Genomic DNA, 25,011 nt, shown 5'->3' on the forward strand with positions numbered 1-25,011 from the left:
CTTAATAGTAAACTACTGTTGAACAGTCATCTCCAGCTAGCCCAGCTGCAGTGCAGCATGGCATGTGACCCTGTTTGAACCCTGTTTAACAACTGAGGCTCTCTGACTAGCCCAAGGTCATACAGTAAATAAGTGACAGGGCAGCGACGTGAACCCAGGAGTACCTTGCTCACAGTTGTGTTCTACAACCACGAGACTATATACTGCCTCCCATGTTGAGTTAGTTTATTCATAAAACAAAACTCGACATACAAATGTTGAAGCAGATGGGATAATGTTTATGCACTGCGATGCAAGTTATGATATTAGAACAACAAACTATTTTTCATCAATTTTTGTCTGCATGTATGTCACATTAAATGTATACATGCCATATCTTTATTTTCATAATTCTAGTAATTCACCGGTCTTACACAAACCTCCTAAATATGTGTGTGGTCCAGTGGTTAAAGAAAAGGGGCTTGTAACCAGGAGGTCCCCAGTTCAAATCCCACCTCAGCCACTGACTCATTGTGTGACCCTGAGCAAGTCACTTAACCTCCTTGTGCTCCGTCTTTCGGGTGAGATGTAGTTGTAAGTGATACTGCAGCTGATGCATAGTTCACACACCCTAGTCTCTGTAAGTCGCCTTGGATAAAGGCATCTGCTAAATAAATACTTTATATCTAGTATTTCAGAATGTTTTGCTTCTTCCCTGTTTATTTATCCCTTTAGTTCACTGTCTTTCATTAGAATTGTTACTAACTACTCCAGCAAAAATGTCATTTTTAAACCTGAATTTCTGAAGCGAGGTGGTTTAAAAATGACCACTGTATAAGCATGTTGTACCATTTAAGATAATGCAATAAATTATAAATTAATTAGATAATCAAAATGTATTTTCACAAGCTATTCATTTACAACTACCAACATAATCTATTTCTCTTTGGTGTGTTCTGACCAGTTACCTGCATGTGTGTGTGAGTCGTCACGTGCTGTTACAGTGCTCCGGAGACAATAGTGAAAATCGTCATTGTAGCCATACTGCAGCTATAAATAACGCTTCAATGTGTGACCGCTAAAGAGAGGCAGTGGGAATGCTGAGTCTGCACAGTTGAACGCGGGTGTCACGCTGCTGAATTAATGACAGCGTCTTGACAAGCGCACTATACGACTGTATATATGAGCAAGCTTGTGACGCTGGTTGATAAGGGGCAATGCTAGCGCTTTATTGAAGGACTCGCTGTAGCTAAACTAATCCTGTAACTAGGAATACACAGTAAAACGATACTCAGTTGTTGAACCTTTTCGTCTGCTATTTCAAATATTTACTTAATACAAAACGAATCTTAATAATTAAAGTAGTTATGTTGTTAATCTCCGATTTACACAACCTGTACAACATTGGGGCACAGTTAGTTAACCCACTAAAATCACATGGTAGGACATGAAGAATGTCCTGCCGTAGCTTTTAATTTCAAGATATAACACATTAATGTGTATTTATACAAAAATATTGTGCATTTTATATTTAGCCAGAATCGATTGTTATAGCTTTTTTTATTATTATTATTTTGTCAAAACATAATGAAACGACTCCTTGAACGTTTGCGAAGCCTGTTTTTCCTCCTCTTACAAAATAACCCTTAAAACAGCCACCCCACCTTAACGTACTGACACAACCGGTAACCAAAAAGAGTTAATCCGGAACTGACGTGCATTCACGAGGACGAATGATGTGGCAAAAATCAAAGGGCGCATCGCAAAGAAATAGATCCTCTGGTAACCAGCGCATTGATAGAACAACTGTGTAGTGTCTACTGTTCTCTTATGTGAAATCAGAATTGATATTTCCATTGGATTATACGACATGCTGCACACCAGATAAGCGTTTTTGTTTTAAATCAATAAGTGGAATACGCTTGCATGCGATGCGGTATCCTTCCGCCCTGAGAGTTGCAGAGCTGTTTCCGGATTGTTTCTCTCCCTAGCTGTTTCCGCCGCCATTGCGGGTTTCCAGAATTTGGTGTTACGGCCGCTGGTTTTCATTCAGGGAAAGCACAAGTAAACAATATACGGGCGGACAGAATAGTACACATTATTATTCCATATTAAAAAAACCAAAACATTAGAACATAAAACACATTCATACACAGCTTTGGACATTGAGGAAAGCGTTCAGTGGTTGTCCGGCTCGTACCTGAGTGAAGAAGCTGTAGAAAAGAGCAGATCTAGGAGGAGTGAGAGAAGAGAGTAACCGCCATGGCTCAGATCCTTCCCATCCGCTTCCAGGAGCACCTGCAGGTATGGATACCAAAAAGGGGTAAAAATACGACCTGACCAGGCATACGGTACCGGCTTTAACCTTCGGGGGAAATCCCAGTCATTTGGAAGAAGTTCGGGCGCACTCACTGCCCAGAATAGAAATCTATTATATGTAGCTGTGTATTTACAGCCTACAGTATTTATACATTTATATTTGCAGAGTGGTGGTGTGTGACAAACATAATGGATGTTTTTATTTTCGTGTTCGCTTAATCTGATTTTAATATGTACAGTGGGCAGTGATATTACACTTGCAATTGATGAACTGAAATCATTTTCCCAATGTACTACTGTACAGTGCTTCTTAGGCCCAATATACAACTACAAGTGTCACATTTTAATACGGGTATTATTACGCATTAGGGAGTCAATCGCAGCAATCTAACGCTTAAGTAAAATTGTGTGACGGGTATTATTATTATTATTATTATTATTATCATTATTATTATTACTACTACGACTACTACTCAACCAAAACAGAATGGAAGGTTTATTTCAAATAGGGAAGTACCACACACAGTATGCTGGGTGTACATACCTACCGCTACCGTCCCACCAAAATGAATTACCAGGTATTTGCCAATTGCAGGTGTGGGGAAGAGAATACCTTTGACATTGCACATTACGAGACCTCTCTTAAACAAATCGAGGCAGTAATGCTGTGAAATCACTACTGTCATTAATTGCCAAAATGCCCATAAAGCTTAACTAGGTTTACCCATCGTATGTGCAGTTCTTAAGTCTTCAGAAAAATAACAACATTGTTTAATGACAAGGTTGTGCTGTAATTGTTATTTATTGTGCTGTTTTGGGTTCGACCTAAAAACAAATAATGTATGGCTACTGTATAATTTGTCAGGGATAAATTAGGCTTGCATTTCCAGCCCTTTTAAGCATTGCCTTTCTTATTTGACTGGTGTTCATCATAATGGACCTCGACGGACTTTGCAATTTATCAGACTAAAAAAAAAAACACATTAGTTTTGTGTTTTGATTAAAACGCCATTAGTTTAGTATTTCTGATGTGTAATAATTTTGTTGCACTGTTGGCTAGAAACCTCTTTTTCCTGTTGAACTGATACGTGAAAATATTTCGTAGAGATGAAATGCTTTTTCAGCTTACGTTGGTGGGTGGGTGAGGAATTGAATGTGCCTTGTTATAAAAACATTAAGCTCTGGTATTAGTCATTTGAATGGACATGTTGCAGTTAGAAGATAAATTAAAAGCATTAGAGTTAAAATGTAAAACATTTAGTAGTGTGTACTATGCACAGGCCTCCAGAGCCCCTCACACAAGTGCACATAACATTGGTATCCCTATTTGCCTCATAGGGTAGATGGGAGGATTGGCTTTCTCATTCATGTAGCCCAATTAAAAACTTACCATGGTGTTGAAAAGGTAATTATGTAAATAGGTGACTATAAAGTAGTTAATGGACACTTTCTTGTTCTGTGTTAAACTTTGAACTGCTGCACCTGCAGTATCTGAATGAAACTGATACCTTTTCAGGAAGTGGAAACAAAGGATTCTCATGGTATATATTTAATACTTTCAAACAGATGATGTATAAATACAATGCTTTACCTTATAAAAGCCTTATTGACTTGGTGGTCTGCGATACATGTTCAGAGTACAAAGAGTACTGTTATGTTCAGGGTCTATTTACATATTTTGGTTTGCCTTTAAGGTGACAGGAACTCATAACCGCATTTCACCAACTACACTTCTGTGGGTTTGTGTGGTCATGGTTTCGGTACACCTACACTGCCAATCCTTTTTTAATTTTGGTGTATTTTAAAAATCTCGTGATATGGTGGTACAATCAGAACTCATTTGACATTAGGTTGTGGTCCTTGAAAAAGTAAAACTATACACAATTCTAGTTTACAACAGTGGCTGTTGACCCTTTATTGAAACATTGAAAATACACTTTCAAAAAGGTATTTTAGTTGAACTCAGGTTTTATGTTTGCATGTTTGTGATTTGCAAAATACTACTAGGATAGTAAATGCAGATATTGGCAACCTGGCTAATCTTTGGATTGGGGGTGGGGGGGTGGGCGTAGGCATTCTCAGAATAATTGCAGCATTGACAGATTTCTCAGTTATGCAGATTAATCTCTTTCTACATTTTCACAAAATGCTATCTATGATGAAAACAGTCTACATGGCAGTTCTGATGCTGCACTTTACATTAAGACCAACACACCCACTTTGACATAGATTATGGGATATTTGTAAACTAAAGGGGGCGGGTTCTGTAACTAGAAGCAGTATTTGTTACAATCCTACAAGGCTGTTTATTTACACTCTAGACTGTATTGCTGCTTAAGCTGTCATTCTTGCTATTATCTAACAAAGTTTTAGAAATAAACTGAAATGCAGTACTTGATTTGAATTTGGCTTCGTAATTTGTATATTGGTACTAGTGTAGGAGTAATGGTAATGTGCTAACATAATACATCTTTTGTCCATGGCAAAGACTAGATTAGTTGTATACAGTTCAAGAAACCTTTTCACTCATGTTATTGATAGTTTGCCAGCTTAGTAGTACATTAAGGGGCAGAAGTATAAACTGCATATTTTAAATAAATAAAAATGATTGCCTAAGAACTTATCATTTTTATACTGGTACAGTTCAGAATACGCTCAATACACTCATTGCTTGCATTAAAAAAGGAATGTATAGACTGATTTTTTTCATCTGGGATTGTGGTTGTGTCCTTGTGGTGTCAAGGTCATTTTGCTGGATTTACTCCAAAGAGGAAAACAGTCAAGATATCACTTTGCAATTAATTTCTGGTGTTCATGCCACTAGGTGACACATTTCTGACCTCAATAAAGCATACTACAAAAGACACATTTGCTTACAAACATGCACTGCTATACAAGTGTAATTTTGTTTGTGTAAACTGGTGGTATATTCTGCCTCAAATTTTAAAAAGAAAGTGATTGCTACATCATAGAGTTAAGGGACTGGGTTAAAACTATATTAAACATTGAAGTAATATTAGTGCAAATTATTTCTTATGTACATTGAATATAGTATAGAGTGGATTGTGATACAGATTCGTGTTTTAGTCTTTAGCAGCATCTTGCTAGTAATTTCATGTGTCTGCTGCTGGTCTTGCTGGTGTTTGTATCTTGAGTTTCTGGTCTTGATTGCACATGGCAAGGGCTTGGTAATCAAGCGAGTGGTTGGCTTCATGCTATTGCCAACAGCATGTAGCTGCTGTTCATGAGTGCTACTTACTGGTTGGCAGATGGCTGTAGCCAACTGGATGGGATGCAACAGAGATAGAAAAGGCCTATGAAGCTAAATTGATTTTCTTGCTGTAGACATTTTTTTTGACAATTAAAGGATGATTTATGTTGTATTATGTCACAACATCCTTTGGATGAGATGTAAAATCGAGGTCCTATTGAATGCAACTGTTCATTTTATCCATTTTTCTTACACAACAGTACTCGCACACGTTTGGTCATCATCATAACTGTTGCATGAAACTGGAGTGTAATAACCCAGCACCTCTGCACTTAAGCATTTGTATTTCGGCTGACAAGTATTCAGCTGATATCCCATCACGCCTTTCTTCTTAAAGGCGTACAGCACAGCCTCTATACCCCTAATATGCACGTGCAAGTGATCTAGTCTGCTAGAAGCGCAATCAATCCTTATTGTTAAAGGCACAGTAGCATCTGCAAGACGGCCAGATCGGGTTTTATTCAGGGGGAAAAAGGCCTGGGGAGAACCCTGTAGTCTAATTAATGGCTAATTAATAATGTTAGTTTGTATGTAATGTGTAATTCTGAAGGTCACAAGGTGTCATATTTTGTGTTTCACTGTTTCCTAGGCTTACAGACAGTTACTGGTTACCTGGTATTTTTTGTTGCTTGCCCTTTATGAACCAGTACAGTTTCAAGACTTCAATAAAGATAACTCATTAAGGAAACACTATAATTTCTTGTTAAAATATTACCTGAGGGGGTATGAAATTGTTGGAACTTTGTACGTTCACCTATGACCTTTCGGTCATATGTTATTGCCACACATTCCAGAGATTGTCACAAGATTGACGAGAGAAAGGAGAATTTGTGCAAGAGTTTTCTTTGAGCATCATAAACACAAATGCAGGTAGTTGATGTAGACCTTGTACTTGTAGTACTGTAGAATTTATAATGATTTATTTGTCTGATATTATAAAATAAGACGCTATTCTATATTCACTTAAAATCCCTTTTTTTTTTTCTTTTAAATCTTTCGAAAGTTCATTTTAGCTGAAAACTTCTTTTTTGTTTCTACTTACATGATTAAGTGGAGCAGGCGTAAACCTGTTGTTTTAACCAGAGGAACAATGTCTGGCTTCCTGTTGTTCTCTTGCTGCTGAGGAGAGCTGCAGGCTCAGCATTTAAACATCCTTCCTTGTAGATTGAGCTTTACCACTTGAGGAATGTATGTATTTCTGCTGACGTAAATGACTTCCTCAGGAATGGAAAACTGGGATTGGTGACCCATGTTTGCGATGCAGTTTTACTTCTAAAAGTAGAATATAGTGACATTCTATGGTTTAATTTGTGCTAGTGCTCCAGTTAATGGGCTGTAATAAGCAGTGTTTCTGAGTTTGGAATGGCCGAATGCCGCCCGGGTGGGGGAGGGCTAGGTCGGCCAGGGTGTCCTCGGCTCACCGCTAACCAGGGACCCCTGTAGACTGGCCGGGCGCCTGCGGGCCTAGCTGTAAGTTGCCCAGAGCTGCGTGGTCCTCCGACACTGTAGGTTTGAGGTGGCTGAATGGCAGCCCTGCAGAGTGAAAAAGAAGCGGACGGCTGACGGCACACGTTTCGGAGGAGGCGTGTGTCCGTCTGTCTCTCCCGAGTCAGTGCAGGGATAGCATCGGTGAGCTGGATTGAAATAAAAATAAATTTGTAGTGTTAAATAGCACTTTGATTTTTCCTAAAAAAGATGTATATTGTTTTAGGCCAAAAATCTAATTTCGTAGCAAGTGTTCTGGGATTGCACTGCTTGGTAGTATGGTCTGGAAAATTAAATATGTACAGTAAATGTATTTATTTAAAAGCAATTGGTTTGTACCAGTGGTTTAAGGGCAGGTCTAGAAATGTAAATTCGACCTCGATGGTCACCCAACGCTTTCTCAAATTGCAGCAAAGACAGTGACATGAAAAGGTGAGTCATGCTTTATCTTCAGTGCTGTGCATTCCTAGTGCTAGCATTTCAGAACAACGCTAAATGTCAGAACGGCTAATAAAAGTCAGTGCTGTGATAAATAAATTATGTGAACGGAACTCTTCTGTTACAATGCACATACGCTGCAGAGGTCTCTACCATTTTTTTGCCTCGCAATTATAAATATAGTTCCTGTGGCATTCATTGACACATTGTGGTGTTTTGTCCATAATAGTGATACACACCACACAGTTGCGGTCCAGTCATTTTTAACCACTTAACTGCCACATTCAATTAAGATCTTTATGATCTTTACGTGCATTTGATATTCTCTTGCCCTCAGGATGCATGGCTTCTGTTAACAAAAACTTGTTTCTAGTTTTGACTGGTCACTGGACTCTGAAAGGTTAGTCTGAAATATGTTTCCAATAGTAAAATCAAGTACCAGAGGCATACCAGAGAGAATTACAGAATTAGATCACAAGCATATATATTGGGTCCCCTGTATCATGTCCCCAGAGATTCATATTTGTCCTCCTGCCACTTGTCACTGAACATTATAGTAAAAAATGCAACCCCTGGCCTGTTATTTACATACTGTATACAATTGCTGTAGCACTGAAGCAGTATTTCAAGTTTACCCTGATGTGCTGGACATTGCCCTGCTGCTAGCAATTATGAACCATACATATATACCATACTAATAACACTGCTAAGCAAAATACAGTAGATCCTCGATTACGAACCCCTTGGGGAGGGAGGCTGCTCGTAAGTCTGAAATGTCCGTAACTCCGAACATCAGTTTGATAGATAATTAATGTGAACACCGCAATCTGGCGAATACAAGGATACAGCACAGTAATGCAATACTCATATTGTTATGGTTCTAAAACTTTAAATCGGTACTATAAATGGAAATTTAGCTTACCATTGTAGAAAAAAAAGCACAGATTTAAATGTCCATGAAAACATGCATTAACGTAGAGCTTTTATTTATTTATTTATTTATTTATTTGCCAGTACTTGCTTTGAAATCTTACCTCACCTCTGTATGGATACATTTGTTGGTGCAGTAATTTGACTTCTCCATGACCAGCACACCGCTTATTGGAGTGCCTATGTGGTTGCATTGCCCACATGTTTGAGCGATTGCATACTTCTTGCTAAAAGTGGGGTGTTTGGTAGACCGGTCAGTTCGTAGGATTGGTGTTCGTATCTCTGAGGCTCTGCTGTAGGTCTTAATATATATTTCAGTTTATATATTTCAAAGATTTTGCAATGCCAATATTTGCATGTTGACAGCATTTTAAATAGAAGTAGGCCTAAATTGTCTTTTAAAAGTAATCTGAAATGTGGTTGTAATCTCTGTCTTGGATGCTATGAATGCAGCCTTATAGCTGTATTCATATTGTTTTGTAATGTAGTAGGTACAATTTTTGTAATAACATTTCATTTTCTTTAGACAAAATGGAAAGATTCCTTTGTAGTTACAGGGTTTTAGTTCATTGAAGCGTGCAGTTCAGAGTTCTAAAATTAGCAGAATATACAATGAATCATTTCTGGCTCACAGCAAATGCATTGTAGTAATATTGTTTGTGCTCAATCGGAAGATATTACTTGTGCATGTAACTGGAGTGCCTCAAGTAAATGCTATCGGAAATAAGGATTCCCTGCAGCCAATCGGAAGGACTGCATAGACAGTGATGTCATATCTGATGTCATCAGTACCTTTGGCAGATGGTGTTCTTTGCTAGGAATGGCAGGGATTGTGTATGGTAAATCTGAAGGCTAGTGTTGCTTAGATACTGCTGAGTGTAATCTAGCGGTGCTGCTGTAAGATGGCTGTGTGTGCTTACATCTGCTATTAGTTAATTGCGTGCAGCCCGCATTTTTTGAGAATCTGAGCTATCTATTTTTTGATTATGTTTTGATACTAGCCAATAGGAAATAGTTGCAATATCTTCCTAATTTTAAGATTGTTTGTAGTGATGAAAAAATCGGAATAGTTTAAAGGTGGCACTATGCAGTTTTGCTTTGGACCTTTTCAGAAAAGCCTGCAAATCTGCTATGAACAAAAAAGGAAGTGCAGCATATCTAGTGGTAGCAAACCTGCATCTTCACTAGTTTAGAGTATAGCTTTAGAAACCGGCAGCAACTTCTAAAGAATCGTGGAAAGCTCATAACAACAAGCACACAATGGTGTCCGAGATCGTTCCGATTATCACCTTGTTACAATCGAGGTAAGTGTAAGGCTGTAGAAATAAAATCTGTTACTTCAGCAATTCTTCAATGTGTATTATAACAACAGAGCACAGCAGAGATGTTTATTTTATTGTTAGGGACACTAGGGAGATAGCGAATGCCAGGGATCAAATATGCTGGTAGTAAGACTTTAGGCTGACTTGGTGTCCGAGTTACATTTAACACCCTCTTTTGGTGACAAAATATACCAGCCACTTTTTGAAAATGTATTTAACTGAATGTATAACGCTGTAAAATATTATATAAGTTTTGAGAATGTATGAATGCAAGAGCTGACACAAACATGGGGTCTGAGTTATGTTTGTCACCAAATGTATTTGTTGTTTTACAGATGTATATGTACTTTAAATACATGTTCCTGTTGCTTATATGGTAATTGTTAAACAATGTAACATTTTATAATTTAAATTGATTTGTGTCCCTGTTACAAGTACACATTTTCCTCTGTCCCCAGGAAGTAGATTTTCTTAGTGAGTTCTCTTAGTGTTGTAATTGACATATATTGACTCTTCTCCATTTTAGAAATAGGCCATAATGTGGTACATTGTGTTGTATTTTTTTTATCTGCTATGCTAACAGTACCAGAAAGAATTTGGGTTGGGCAAGGGTGTGGTGATTGACGCATTTTGATTGTTTAAAGCCACACATTCCTATGACAAAAAAGCATGGTATAACTTTGTGGTTTTGAATTTGCCTGTGCAATTGTATCGAAATGCACTGTATTACTTGAATTCTGCAATTGCTTCCTAAACAGATGCAGTAGCAGCTGTCTCTGCATCCCGAAAATCTATTTCTACAGACTTGGTTGCTTTGCTTAGCACTGATAACCTCACAGTTTTAAAGCGTTTTGTCATCTTGGGATAGAAGAAAAACAGAATTAGCTGAGTGCTTTTAAAATACATGTACAGTTCTTGATACTGTGTTTTTTCTTGTAGTAATATTAAGCATGCAGTTCAATGAAGTGTTAAATAGTACTACTTCCATTTTAATAGTGTTGAGAATGTGTGTTGTCCTTTGCTGCACAGAAGGACGTTACAGTGGAGTTCTGCCTCGCAAGCATCTGTCATGGAAGCTCTAATCTGATGTCCTGCAGGCCCATCTTTGCAGGGGTTAACTCCTCATGTTCTTCTTTGAAGGCACAATAATGCACACCCTTTTTATCTGTATGGGCCAGCAGCCACATTGGCACACTGTGGGTCTGAACAAGGGAGGGGGAGGCTACAGCTCTGCCCAACAGTTGAACACATTACCATTGGACTAATACTAAGAATCCAAAGGAAATATTAATATCCCTTTTTTTTGGTTCAGTTGGTGACATGTCACATGCTTTGAACATGTTTTAAAAGACATGCTTAAACATACCCTGCTTAATGCGGAATTAAACATTGAATTTTGGTGCTATTTACAAAATAAACCCCATTTAATAGTCTCTGCTGACACATTGTTAAAGCCTCCTATATGCAGGTTATAACATGTGACTTTTTAGGTTTCAACAATGGAGACTGCACACTGACACCAGTGTTGAGTGAAGCCCTCACGTGATTAGCTTTGCAGTGTTTGTATGGCAAAAAAAAAAAAAACCCTTAGAAGTAGATTTCATGAAGACAAAACAACCTTGACCTTCCTTACAGATTAGTTAATTAAAATGTTGGGTAAAATCTTTCTCTATTATGGATTTTATTTTTTAAATGTATCTGGTGTACAGAAGGCTGTTTAAATGTTGTGGTATTTTATTTTAAGTATTTAATTAAGTATTTATGTTCAACCAACATAAGAACATAACAAAAATGACTATATTACCATCTACCATTCTCTTTCATAGCTCCAAAACCTGGGCATCAACCCAGCAAACATTGGGTTCAGCACCTTAACCATGGAGTCGGACAAGTTCATCTGCATCCGAGAGAAGGTTGGGGACCAGGCCCAGGTGGTCATTATTGATATGAATGATCCCAACACTCCTATTCGCCGCCCCATCTCTGCTGACAGCGCTATTATGAACCCTGCCAGCAAAGTCATTGCACTGAAAGGTAGGGTTGGAATATTTTCTCTTGACTCAAACCGTGCAAGTGCATTTAGGATATTTAGAAGCACGGGTATTCAGGAAAGCACCTCGAGGCCTGACAGCTACTAATTCTTCATGTTTGACTGTAATATTGGAGTGGTGGTTAGTTGATAACCAACTGTTCTTTTATTTGCTGAGTTAATTACCAACAGTGTAGCAAAGCGCTTTGTATGCTATTTTATTTTGTTCACAAACTATGTAGGCTCTGCTCGTTTGCAGCATCCCTCTTTTGTGTGCAGTAATTTATATTTTATGTTTTGTAAAGTAATTTTATGTTTAATTGGCAAACTAGCTGCCAGTCTTGCTGTTCAAACATTTGTAAATCTATATGTTAAAAAAGTCTGTTGTGATGCTTGAATTTCAGAATTTTGTCCCGCTGTCATAATTGCTTTGTCTGTTTGTGTTTTTTTTGTTTGTTTGTTTTTTTTTTTACCGCTTTCTTATGTGTATGCAGACGGTGAGTTAACATTTATGTATGACAAGAATTGTGAAAGTTGTAATCCTGGTTTAAAAAAAAAAAGAAAAAGTCATTTTAATATAAAATGCATTTGACTATATGCAATAGTAGTGGTCCATTTATTTTTTTAAAAGCAAAGTTGCAAACGTATTGTAGGAAAAGGTGTTTGCTGTGGATGGTTGGATCTGGTATAAGCTTATTCGTGCTTTGCCATTACGGATTTACATGATTGATGTGCTAATCAAGTTTGATCAAAACAATCATAGCTGACGCTTGACCACCACCAACCCATATATTAGTGTTCTAGTAATATATAAAGTTGACATTTTACACTAGTTTTTTCCTACACTGTATGCAACACAATACCTATCCAGCCTGTAAAGTATATGATCTGTAATGTTAGAAATAGTTATTTACATTTGTTTTTAAAATGCATACTATGCTTTAGCAACCTGCATTGTGCATGATATTGCAGCTGGAATTTAACACACTTTTTGTTATTTAAATGTTTTTATTCTATAAATGGGCAGCAAAGAGCCACTTGACATGAGGCGTAATGCATGTTTCACTCTGTACATTAATAATAAGCAGGACTTAACTTTCACAATTTCTATAGCTTGAATGTTGGCATTAAGTTGATTTAGTTGTAAGTGATTTTGTAAATGTGTGGGATGAAAATACTGTGAATGAATATATTTTTTAATGTATTTTTTTTAATTCACTCAAAAATAGTCTGATTTATATTTTTACACCACCCTTTGTGTGTGTCTACATCAATCTATCCCTTTGGGCTCTTCAAGCAGGGGTGTGAAATGAAAGACCTTTTTAATTCATTGGCAAAGATACATTTTGTCAAATGCACATGTTGGTGTTTCAGGCCCCCAAAGTAATTGAAATATTGTTGTGATTTTTTTTAAAACATCAGATGTCTGAAACACAGATTAAAAAACAAGACCCAGTATAAAGGTGGTTAATTACCTGAACATTTCAATTAATTTCAATTACAGTTTCAATTATATAGTCATTTGTTGAATCTAGCCGCAGAATTCACACTTTAAAAACTTATGCTAATACTGATACTGTGAATGTAGAAACAATAAAGGGGTTCACTCTTTTATTGTGAAGACGTATTAGCAGATTGTCCTTCTTACATTATTTGTAGTTAGAAAGATTACATTTCATTTCCAAAAATTATTTTGGACTGAGAAGTTGCTCAAGAAATCAGATTAGCAAAATGTACTGTTAAACTTGATTACTTGAAGACTATTTTTAAATTGGGAAATGTAATCAAAACAAGTACAGCTTGTCCACTTTAGTATTATTTCTTCAGACATTCTTGGATAAATTCCCTTTGTCTTGACATTCCCAGTGTGTTGTTTATTCGTTCCTGTGACAGTGTTTGCGTGCTGTGCTTTTGCCTTCAATCTGCATTCAGACACTAGTCTGTCAATCGTACCTTGTGTTTTAAAGAACTTGGGAGGGGGGAGGGGGAAGGGGTATTTAAGTCTTTAAAATCAAGAACTGGATAAAATCCTGATCCGGTATATTGTAATGTACATTCCTGATTTTACCTTATTCCTTTGAATTTAAGACACACTCTTTTAACCATTTTTTGCTTGTCTAAAATAGCCTGCGCCTTGAATTCGACTACAGTATAGTGATGCGTTTATTAGAATCACCAACAAGACGTGACTGACTGCCGAGAAAACACGAACAAAGACGTCTGCCCGAATACCCAAGCAGCAATGTGACTTAAGGCCACCATACACGGGCCTATTTTTGTCACCGGCGATATGTCGTCAGTGATTTATCGTGAGAACCTTCTCACCATACATGGGCCTATTTTTGTTGTCCAGTGAGAGAATGGCAGAAGGAGAACTGGCGGTTTATACACACACACACACACACACACAGCATATGGACTACAGTAGCATTATTATTATTATTATTATTTATTTCTTAGCTGACGCCCTTATCCAGGGCGACTTACAATTGTTACAAGATATCACATTATTTTTACATACAATTACCCATTGATACAGTTGGGTTTTTACTGGAGCAATCTAGGTAAAGTACCTTGCTCAAGGGTACAGCAGCAGTGTCCCCACCGGGATTTGAACCCACAACCCTCCGGTCCAGAGCCCAGAGCCCTAACCACTACTCCACACTTCTGCCCCAGCATATACCAACCGAAAATTATAGCAGATCGGTGTACCTTCTGTCAAGAGGATTGTGTATGAGAAGTGTAGTGGAAACGACTGAGAGAGAGAATAACCGAACAAATTGAGAGATACTAATTAACAGGGTTTATTTTTTTGGACAACCTATCTGCCTCCAGACATGTCTGGTTTAGCGAGGGACGGACTATGCTTTTTTTTTTTTTTAATTTAGTAGTCGCCAATTAGTTTTTTGTTATTTTCTCCCCAATTTAGTAGTGTCCAATTACTTTGTTTAGCTCAGCTCACCGCTGTCCTGCGACGTGTGTGCCGTTAGCTGTCCGCATTTTTACACACTGCAGACTCACCATGCAGCTACACAGAGCTGCAGCGTTAGAGGACAACGCAGCTTACAGGCAAGCCCGCAGGGGCCTGGTCAGACCACAGGGGTCGCTGGTGCGCGTTGAGCCGAGTACACCCTGGCCGACCTAAACCTCCCTCCACCTGGAGGGTGCTCAGCCAGTTGTGCGCCGCCCCCTGGGAGCTCTCGTCCTCGGTCTATGAAAGGAATAGCCTGGAGTTGAACTGGCGGCGTCCAGACTATAGGCCCTGCCTATGCCTTTTTTTAATGTATTTTCTAATATTAGAGATTGATCGGTAGGTCTGTCCAGCCTGGGCTTTTCACATCTAAATATCAAAACCTCACCTTACATGTTAATCTCAGCGGCAGTTTCTTCACTTGCCTTGCTCCTTTCATTTTCATCATGATACTCTTTCTTTTTCGTATTATATAAACATGGATATTTCTCATAGAGATCAATTTCTCAATGCACCCCCTTTGCCACGTAACTACAGACACCATTTCTCCAAGTTGTTTGAATGACTTTTACCATGTGACATCAACCGCAGCGCTTATTGGTTGATTCCGAGCGACTTGTCGCCCAGAATACAGGGGAGCTCTATTCACTGACAACCTGTCGTTTCTCGCAGAGAAGAGACGATTTATTATCGTAGACGGGGCGATTTTATCGGACCGACATATCGCAGACGACAAAATCGCCCCGTGTGTGGTGGGTGGCCTTTACTGCTGAGAAAAGACGAACCAAAAAGATACTGCCCAAACTCCAATCATCCATGACATACAGGCAGCCATTTTCAAAGTCATTAGCTTCCTAAGGGATTCCAAGATAAGCTTTTACATTTTCAGCATTTGTAACAAACAGTACCAGCTTGGACAGATCGGAAATGCTGATCAGACCCCCGTATTTTTCAACATGCCAAGCAATACTACAGTTGACAATCTGGGAGAAAAAACGGTGTCAGTTGCTTGGTTATAGAGACGCCATCTTAAGTATTATACAGTGCACAGCACAATAAACAAGCTCTGTGGTTAATCTACAACAACACTGTTTTGTGCCAGTTTTGTGCGATACAACAGCGTAATTGAGGTTGTTGCTTTGTAAATGCATATTTATTTTTCCTCAAATTGAGGGTGGTAAATTTGGTCTGTGTCTTAAATTTGAGGGTGTCTTAAATTTGAAGGAATACGGTATATTGATTTTGTAAAACAATCACTTTTTTTTTAAATCAAAGTTTAATTTCTAATTTAATGACTTGATATTGATGCACAGAGAACAAACAAAACCTCTAACAAAATAGCAACATAACTTGTTGGTCAAAAGATCATTATCATATTATTACTTTTTGATGTAGGCTAATTTATATTTTAGTCCAACGAACAAGTGTTCTGCAAGATTACAAGTGGGTCTTAACATTCAGTACAACCTACACTGTTCACATACAGACATTTCTAGGGTTTAGATCATTCTTATTGGTTAAAGTGGTTAAGCGGGCAACTCTGGATTACTATTTATGAAAATATACTAAAATATGAATATCAGGTATTGGACAACCTTTTGGGTGTTTGGGAGTGGAGTAGTTCTCCATCCTATATTGTGATTAGCACTGTTGGCTATGTTTCAGTATTGGTTTCACTTACCCCACTTCAACCTATGCAGTTTCTCAGTTGTTTTGAGTAACATTCACTGTATTGGTGAAATAATTCTACTTTAATTTCATACTGAACTGAATGCAGATATGTAGACTTTATTAGCTATTCATAAACATTTGTTGTGCTTTTAATAAAAATAAAAAAATAATGATAAATACTGTTTGTAAGTCATGATGTCTTGCCTGATGCACAACAAACCATGGTTACCAATATTCCTATCTTGACTCTTGGTATTCAAGTAGAATTTGGCTGATAAATCTCTCTGGAAGACAGTCAGATATGCTGTCTGTAGGTGGTTGTGGTGTTTTATTTATTTTTGTTTTCTTTTGTTCAGAAACAGTGGATGTCTGTATTGACCTGTATTTCATATGACTTGCAGCTGCAAAAACTCTTCAGATTTTTAACATTGAGATGAAGAGCAAGATGAAGGCTCACACCATGACTGATGATGTCACCTTCTGGAAGTGGATCTCTCTGAACACGGTTGCTCTGGTAACAGACAACGCAGTGTATCATTGGAGCATGGAGGGAGATTCCCAGCCAATGAAAGTGTTTGACCGACATTCCAGTCTTGCAGGCTGCCAGATAATCAACTACCGCACTGATGCCAAGCAGAAGTGGCTGCTTCTCATTGGCATTTCAGCACAGGTATTGAATAGGGTGTGAAACTCTTTCTGCAACAACCAAAGAGGTATTCAGGATAATTCGAGGTTGAAGAGTTGGCAGACATCTATTCATTTGCTCTTTTAAATGCACCTTTGTGTTGTGGGTATTTCCAATTTACTGAATCTTTTTTTTTTTTGATGTTCACCTGATAGGTGACCCTTATACATCCGTATGTATGTTATCCTTTTAAAGTTCCACATTTTATTTTCCCCCCAAAATTTTTATTGCATGTACTTGTAACAGCTGTGGTGGGGGGTGAATGTTACTACTGTACCATGTTACACATGCATATTTGTCATTGATCTGTTTAACTGTTTGGCGCTGCTCATAAGATTTCAGTTTAGGCTTGAGTCCTTAATGTCAACCAACCTTTTCTTAATCTTCATATTCCTGTTAGGTTAATTTATCACATAATGAAGGCCTCCATTTTAGCAGAAGAGTGCTTTCTGCTAAATATAATCTTAGGCATGTATTTCTCAAGTACGTCTATTTAATGGGTCTGGTTTTAAAAGTGTGCAATGAAAATGGATGTAATCTTTCTTTTGGCACACTAACTTTGTGTATGTGTTCCCCTCCCTGTATCAGCAAAACCGTGTTGTGGGTGCAATGCAGCTCTACTCTGTGGACAGGAAGGTGTCTCAGCCCATTGAGGGGCATGCAGCTGGCTTTGCTCAGTTTAAAATGGAAGGGAACGCAGAGGAGTCCACTCTCTTTTGTTTTGCTGTTAGAGGACAAGCTGGAGGAAAGGTAGGAATCCGTGATGCATTCACTAGTAATTGTATAGCAGCATCAGTAGCTTTGGGTCGTTGTATTGTTTCATTTGCTTCCCACTAACAGTCTACTGTTTTTTATTTTTGTATGTGTGAAGTTGCACATCATTGAAGTGGGCACACCACCAGCAGGGAACCAGCCATTTCCAAAGAAAGCAGTTGATGTCTTCTTCCCACCTGAGGCGCAGAATGACTTTCCTGTTGCAATGCAGGTAAGAGTCAGGTGATGGTAGAGAACATCTTTTCTAAGATTGGTCAGCCATTAATTATGTGCTTCCCAAACTATCATTACCTACAACAAAAGGGTGTTTGTTTGCATTTGTTTGTTTAAAAAAAAAAAAAAACTTATGTCATGTTGCATTTTTTTTTTTAGATAAGTTCAAAGCAAGATGTTGTCTTTTTGATCACCAAATACGGTTACATCCACCTGTATGACTTGGAGACAGGCACCTGTATCTACATGAACAGGATCAGTGGAGAGACTATCTTTGTTACTGCACCCCATGAAGCTACTGCTGGGATTATTGGAGTCAACAGGAAAGGACAGGTACACTTTTTTTCAAGAGTTAATTTTTTATCACATACAAATTTAATAACATGTCTATCCAAAACATCTTGTTTAAACACTGTCATGCATCTTATGTTGGCTTAATGCATAACTTTGAGTCTGTTGTAAGTGCAGGAAATGTTTGTCATTTAACGCAGATAATAAGTTACCGTATTGTATATTTGCCTGACATGTAGGTGGTCTCTTGCTTTAGTCCTACTAGACGAGGATTATATTCTGCAGACTTCACTGTGGCTGTTCGCCTGCTAAAACCTGTTTCTTAATAGCTGCCAGCTTGGCACTTCACTAGTGCTTTTCCAAGAGGTTACCACTCTTCCTTGTTACTTAGATGAGTGACCTAATTTCTAGACCTGGAAGGTTAATTAAGATCACATTTTGTTAGGCAAAGGAGGACACTTTATTTTGTCATAGAGGTATGATGGTATAGTTTTATGGTTGCCTTATAGTAGAAGTTGGCATTCAAAAGGGTGTGATTCCATTGGTAAATGCAAGAGCTTCCACTATTTCATTTCATTATTCGGAGACACCAGATCCTGCTAGTTGATGAATAATTTTCTAACAAAGCCACAGATCCATTAAATATTCAAGATGAAGAAAGTTGATCTGGTACTCGGATAGATCTCATCATACACCATTTAGAGAAAGATCCAAAGCTGTGTTGTCTTGCAGCCTTCAGCCAATGTTAGAAAGGATTCTGGTGGCCTATTAATCCTATTTTACATTGTTATCTTAATACCATGTCTGTTACAATAGATTTAAGATTTCAATTGTTAACTTGGGATTTGACATAGTGGACACCGTTGGACTGTTAAAACACTAGTCTTATATTAGTCGTCCCTCTAGTGTTTTTTTAATTCCTGTTTTGTTTGGAATATTAATTTGCCATGCATTCAGGCAATGTAATTTAGCAGTTAAATGTAATTTAGCAGTTAAATGTAATATAGAACTATTGCTAATAGTGGTGTAAATCGTTTAGAGTTTAAATGTTAGTAAAGTGTCTTTAATTTTGCTTAATTGTTTAAACTTTTTTAAAAATGTGCAGGTCACATATTAAGAAGCAGGTGTCTGCAAATAATGGCTACTCAGTTCTTGTTTTTTATTACTTCCTATCTTTGTCACGTGGCATCAGTGTCATTGGATAGTCACCTCCCAATGTCCAGCATGCTTTTGCACATGTGACTAGTCTGTTTCTACTGAGGTTTGATCTAGCGTGGAGGAGGTGGGGCCCAGACATGCAAGCTAAATGTTAGGAAATAATTAATTTTACTATTAACGAGTTTCTCAGTTGTGATTGAGATACACAAATGGATTAACAGATATCAACTGCATTTAAGGACATTAGAAAAGCTGATGTAAAAGACCTATTTATAGACATATATGCGGTAATTTATTGAAAGCTATTTATTTTAAAATGCTCAGAGCCCTTGCAGCTACACACTTCCCCGAAGATGACTTCCGGTTCTCCTGCCGTTGAGACTGCACATCGAGGGGGACACACATCGTCTTTTCAAAATGTTTTAATTAACGTTTAAACCATATTTTTAAAAGTTTAAACGTTTTAAGTTAAACAGAATCTAGCACCCCTAATTTGATAATCATTTAAGCAAATGAGACAACCTACATTTATTGTTTTCTTTGTATTATTAATATATAAAGGATGCTGGCTGCTATATTAGCGATTTGGCATTTTGTGCTTTGAGATGACCTTGGGATAAAGGAATCCCTCAAAATAACTGCAGTAGTGAGGCCCACAGTACACAATAGCACGTGACGAGCCATGTGAGGCAGTGACAGGAGTCTTAATCTTAGGGATTTGGGCTTTCACTTCAGATCGGCCTGAAAACATCTTTGCATGTTATGTAGACAGCATAAAAAAAATACTGTCTTTACAGTTACGTACATAAAAAATAATATATGTAGCACTATATCAGAATATAAACATTTGGAGGGAAACATTAACTGTAATGTGTGTGTGTGTGTGTGTGTTAATGCCAGTTGAATTTGTTTAAAATCTTGACCTGTTTTCATTAGCATTTATGAGCCATTTAGTAAAGGTTCCCTTTATGGTTTGACCCCAGCTTGTGCTCGGCGCTACAGTATCTTGTGAAGAATATTGAATCCTTATCTTGTTAGGAATGGAAATATGTTGACTTCTGTACTAATTAAGACTGACTCTATATAGGTTATTTATCATTTTCTGTTTTGGCTATTTTTGTCTTCAGTTCCTTTCCATTAATAATGGAAATGTACCGAAAAGCCAGATTGTAGAATTAATGCATACTGCTGAGCAATAATAACCTTTTATTTTGTATTATCTTTTGGTCCTCCATTCCACCAGCTTTTATTTGATGACCCATATTGTAAATGTGTTCTCTCAAGCATCATCCTGCCCCCTGCTGTAGAAGGAATATATTCATTCATCCATGATAACAGCTATGACAGCCAAAGTCCTTGTTATCTAGAGGCACCCGCTCAAGAGAGCAAGGATCCTTGGGTCTTATCAAATTTGCCATTTAATACAAAAATAAATATCTTCTAATTTAGCTTTTTTTGAAGATTCCATCATACTAGTTTAAAGGTTATCTGACCCGTGCAGACTGTCCTTGTTGTGGTGGCATAGAAATGACTTGTATGCAAAATGATTGAATTTATTGTAGAATTTCAAAGCCTTAATGTTTCTCTTTGTTTGCTCTTGCAGGTGTTGTCCGTGTGTGTCGAGGAAGAGAACCTCATTCCCTACATTACCAATGTACTGCAGAACCCTGACCTCGCCCTCCGCATGGCCGTCCGCAACAACCTGGCCGGAGCGGAAGAACTGTTTGCCCGGAAATTCAACAACCTCTTTGCCCAGGGCAACTACTCAGAGGCAGCTAAAGTAGCAGCAAATGCACCAAAGGTATGACCTTCAATACCCTTACGATCATAGATCTGACGCATTCTGTAGTTTAAGACCAATTTATGACCATTTTGCTGATATAACTTGAGGCTAAAGGTTGTTTTTACAAAGCAAACAATACTTAAAATGAGGACTAATTGTGTAAAGTAAAATTAAATCTACTGTAGTAAGTTTCTTTAATTTATAAACAGACTGTTTGACAGCTGCTTGTTTTTTTTTTTTTTACTTTAGGGAATCCTGCGCACTCCGGACACCATCCGTCGTTTTCAGAGTGTTCCTGCTCAGCCTGGTCAGACCTCTCCGTTGCTTCAGTACTTTGGGATCCTGCTGGATCAGGGCCAGCTCAACAAGTTTGAGTCTTTGGAGTTGTGCCGGCCAGTGCTTCAGCAGGGTCGAAAGCAGTTGCTGGAAAAGTGGCTAAAAGAGGACAAGGTAAAAACATACTTCACAAACTGTGCTTTCTCCAACAAAATTACAGTTTGCTAAATAGTTAAATGTGTTAAATACAAAGTATCAGCTTTAGGTGAAATTAGTTTGCTGATAAATTGTTTAACCCAGTGATTCTTGGATGTTTAGTATCTGATGTGTTCCATTAAAGTATGTAGTGCATGTCTGCATTCTACAGTAGTCTGTATTCAGTATTGATCTGTCTTGCTAAATGGTGTGTCAAGGTTAGTATTATAACCTTACAAGCATATTGTATTGAAGATGCAGTGCCAAATTGATAACCTGAAGCCTGTGTTAATCAAGGATCCTCCATTATTGGAATCTTGATAGGCTATATAGGCCGAGTTCAGAAACTGTAAGATGATACAAGCAGCCCACTTCCTGCTTAGAAATACAGATAAATATAGCATCCATGTAGTAAAATGTAAAACATTGAGTCAATAAAATCTTGCTGTTAATCCCATACAGCTGGAGTGCTCTGAAGAACTTGGCGATCTTGTGAAATCTGTGGACCCAACTCTTGCTCTGAGTGTCTATTTGAGGGCAAACGTTCCTAACAAGGTCATCCAGTGTTTTGCTGAAACAGGGCAGTTCCAGAAGATTGTACTTTATGCGAAGAAGGTAATTCTTAAATACGAATTTAAAAAAAGCATATTGAAATGTTGTGTTTTCTTTTATATATATATATATATATATATATATATATATATATATATATATATATATATATATATATATATATATATATATATATATTATTCCATGTTGGTCCATTTTATTTGCTTTTTTCTTCTCTTGTAGGTTGGATACACTCCTGACTGGATCTTCTTGCTCAGGAATGTTATGAGGATCAGTCCAGAGCAGGGACTGCAGTTCTCTCAGATGCTGGTACAAGATGAGGAGCCCCTGGCAGACATCACACAGGTAATATTGTCTACAGTGGTGGCAAACCAACCAATATTGCCTATTCAAATACTCATATAAAAGACTGATAATAAAACTGGACTTTTGCTACATTGAATCTAATCTAAGGTGTATATAACTTTAAAGAGGTGATTTTTGTAGTGTGAGATTGGTCCTAAGTGAAATCTAGAATGATACTAATTCATGTACCATTTCTCCCAACAGATTGTCGATGTGTTCATGGAATACAACCTGATCCAGCAGTGCACCTCCTTCCTGCTGGATGCACTCAAGAACAATCGTCCCTCAGAGGGCCCTCTTCAGACACGCCTGCTCGAGATGAACCTCATGCACGCCCCACAGGTACGTGGCAACAACAGTCTCGCACAGCTTCAATTTGGAAGTTATTTCTACAGTTCACAGTTCCGAAACTCTTGCTTAATAATAATAAGCTAATGCAAATCTTAGCAGTGTGGGCCTTTTTTAATACACTTGTTTTGACTTTACAGCCTTATTTTTCTCTCTTGTTTGTGTGTTGTTGCTTGTAAATTGCATGTAATTCTAACTCTGTACCCACTGAACGTTTTTTTTTTCTTCTTTAGGTTGCAGATGCTATTCTGGGTAACCAGATGTTCACTCACTATGACCGGGCCCACATTGCTCAGCTGTGTGAGAAAGCTGGCCTGCTGCAGCGAGCCTTGGAACACTACACAGATCTGTATGATATCAAACGAGCTGTTGTTCACACTCACCTTCTCAACCCCGAGGTAATGAACGTAACTCATTTAACTTTTGCTGTGATACATTCACATTGTATTCCTTGAAGCGTATGCTCTTGAATTGCCAATCCTTTAGGTTTAATGCATGTTTCTTTATATCTTCCTCAGTGGCTGGTGAACTTCTTTGGCGCCTTATCGGTTGAGGACTCCCTAGAATGCTTGAGGGCCATGCTGTCTGCTAATATTCGTCAGAACCTGCAGATTTGTGTCCAAGTGGCGTCCAAGTACCATGAGCAGCTCTCCACTCAGTCTCTCATTGAGCTTTTTGAGTCTTTCAAGAGTTTCGAAGGTATGTACAGCAATTTAGGTGATGCAATTCTGCTCTGCTTATTAAATGATGAGACACATTTTAAAACAATAAATGATCCCCATGGATGCAATATTGAAACAGTAAAGATACTCATGCTGTGTGCGTGCATGCATGAATTCTAATTTATTTATTTATTTATTTATTTATTTATTTATTTATTTATTTATTTATTTTTTAAAGGACTGTTTTATTTCCTGGGTTCAATTGTAAACTTCAGCCAGGACCCAGAGGTTCACTTCAAATACATTCAGGCTGCCTGTAAGACTGGGCAGATCAAAGAAGTGGAGAGAATTTGCAGGGAAAGCAATTGCTATGACCCTGAGCGTGTGAAGAACTTCTTGAAGGTAAGTGGGAAAAACTTCTTAAACTCAACCTATAAAATAAAAAGCATTTCAAGGTGTTTTATATTAAAAAAATAAAATAAAAAAAAACACAACAGAAAATGGCTACAATTAGATTGGATTTGATTGGGCTCTTCAAATCAAATGGGCTCATAATAGTACTTTTTTTTTAATAATAATTAATTTCTTGGTTTAAATGTTACTTTTCTATAAGTTTTTTTTCCTTATCAAATGTTAGCAGTGGTTTTAGATTTTCTGTAATCAAGCTCAAATTCTTGATCCTCCCTCCCCACCTCCCTCCCATATATCCTAAAGATAATTGTCGATCCTATAGAAATGATAGTATTGACTGGCTAGTTGTAACTTGCTGTTTGAAATAACAAATTAGGGTTTGCATCTGCACGCTTTAGCTGAATTTACCAACCAAGCATTTTATAATGTGAAAAAATTAAATGAAAGACCTGTGATATGAAAGACTAAGTACATCACTAAATGATGATTTAATACAAATCTTAATTTTGATTTGAAGGTAGCTAATGCTGTCCCTAACAAAGTCCCGAGTAGGTTAAATATGTTCTTGTTAGTAAGCACTTTGCATAAACTATTTCTTGATGGAAGTTGTTATCTTTTGTGCTTTTCCCTGTGTCTTTGGAATGGGCAGGACATGTACCAGGTAAATCTCCCAGTACAGGACTCCCACCCCCCTTCCCCCCCCTTTTTTTTTTCATCCCTCACGTAGATGCAGGATTAAACCTGGGATTTGTAGATGAATATGCCAATTAAATGTTTACCAGCATCAAAACATAAATGAATTCAATGTGTTTCATTTATGAATTTAATGAGTATGTTGGCAAACAAAACATAACTCTAACTAGGCAATTTTCTTTTCTCCGG

General features: G+C 37.8%; 1 protein-coding gene across 2 annotated transcripts in view; it reads left to right on the forward strand.

Moving 5' to 3' along the window:
- The first annotated feature begins 1,911 nt into the window (after window positions 1–1,911).
- The window catches only part of LOC117429255 (clathrin heavy chain 1), a 35,549-nt gene continuing 12,449 nt past the window's right edge, over window positions 1,912–25,011 (forward strand). The window contains exons 1-14 of one of the 2 annotated variants that reach the window (XM_058998116.1): window positions 1,912–2,283; window positions 11,571–11,778; window positions 16,817–17,085; window positions 17,689–17,850; window positions 17,972–18,085; window positions 18,247–18,420; window positions 21,140–21,337; window positions 21,569–21,769; window positions 22,253–22,405; window positions 22,586–22,708; window positions 22,913–23,050; window positions 23,290–23,454; window positions 23,575–23,755; window positions 23,957–24,120. In XM_058998116.1, coding sequence (XP_058854099.1) covers window positions 2,242–2,283; window positions 11,571–11,778; window positions 16,817–17,085; window positions 17,689–17,850; window positions 17,972–18,085; window positions 18,247–18,420; window positions 21,140–21,337; window positions 21,569–21,769; window positions 22,253–22,405; window positions 22,586–22,708; window positions 22,913–23,050; window positions 23,290–23,454; window positions 23,575–23,755; window positions 23,957–24,120 — 2,292 coding nt within the window. In that variant the 5' untranslated portion in view covers window positions 1,912–2,241. The remainder of the gene's footprint in view (window positions 2,284–11,570; window positions 11,779–16,816; window positions 17,086–17,688; window positions 17,851–17,971; window positions 18,086–18,246; window positions 18,421–21,139; window positions 21,338–21,568; window positions 21,770–22,252; window positions 22,406–22,585; window positions 22,709–22,912; window positions 23,051–23,289; window positions 23,455–23,574; window positions 23,756–23,956; window positions 24,121–25,011) is intronic. The other variant, XM_058998117.1, reaches the window with a different exon arrangement.

The sequence above is a fragment of the Acipenser ruthenus genome, chromosome 24 (assembly GCF_902713425.1).
Source record: "Acipenser ruthenus chromosome 24, fAciRut3.2 maternal haplotype, whole genome shotgun sequence".
NCBI classification, from domain to species: Eukaryota; Metazoa; Chordata; class Actinopteri; order Acipenseriformes; family Acipenseridae; genus Acipenser; species Acipenser ruthenus.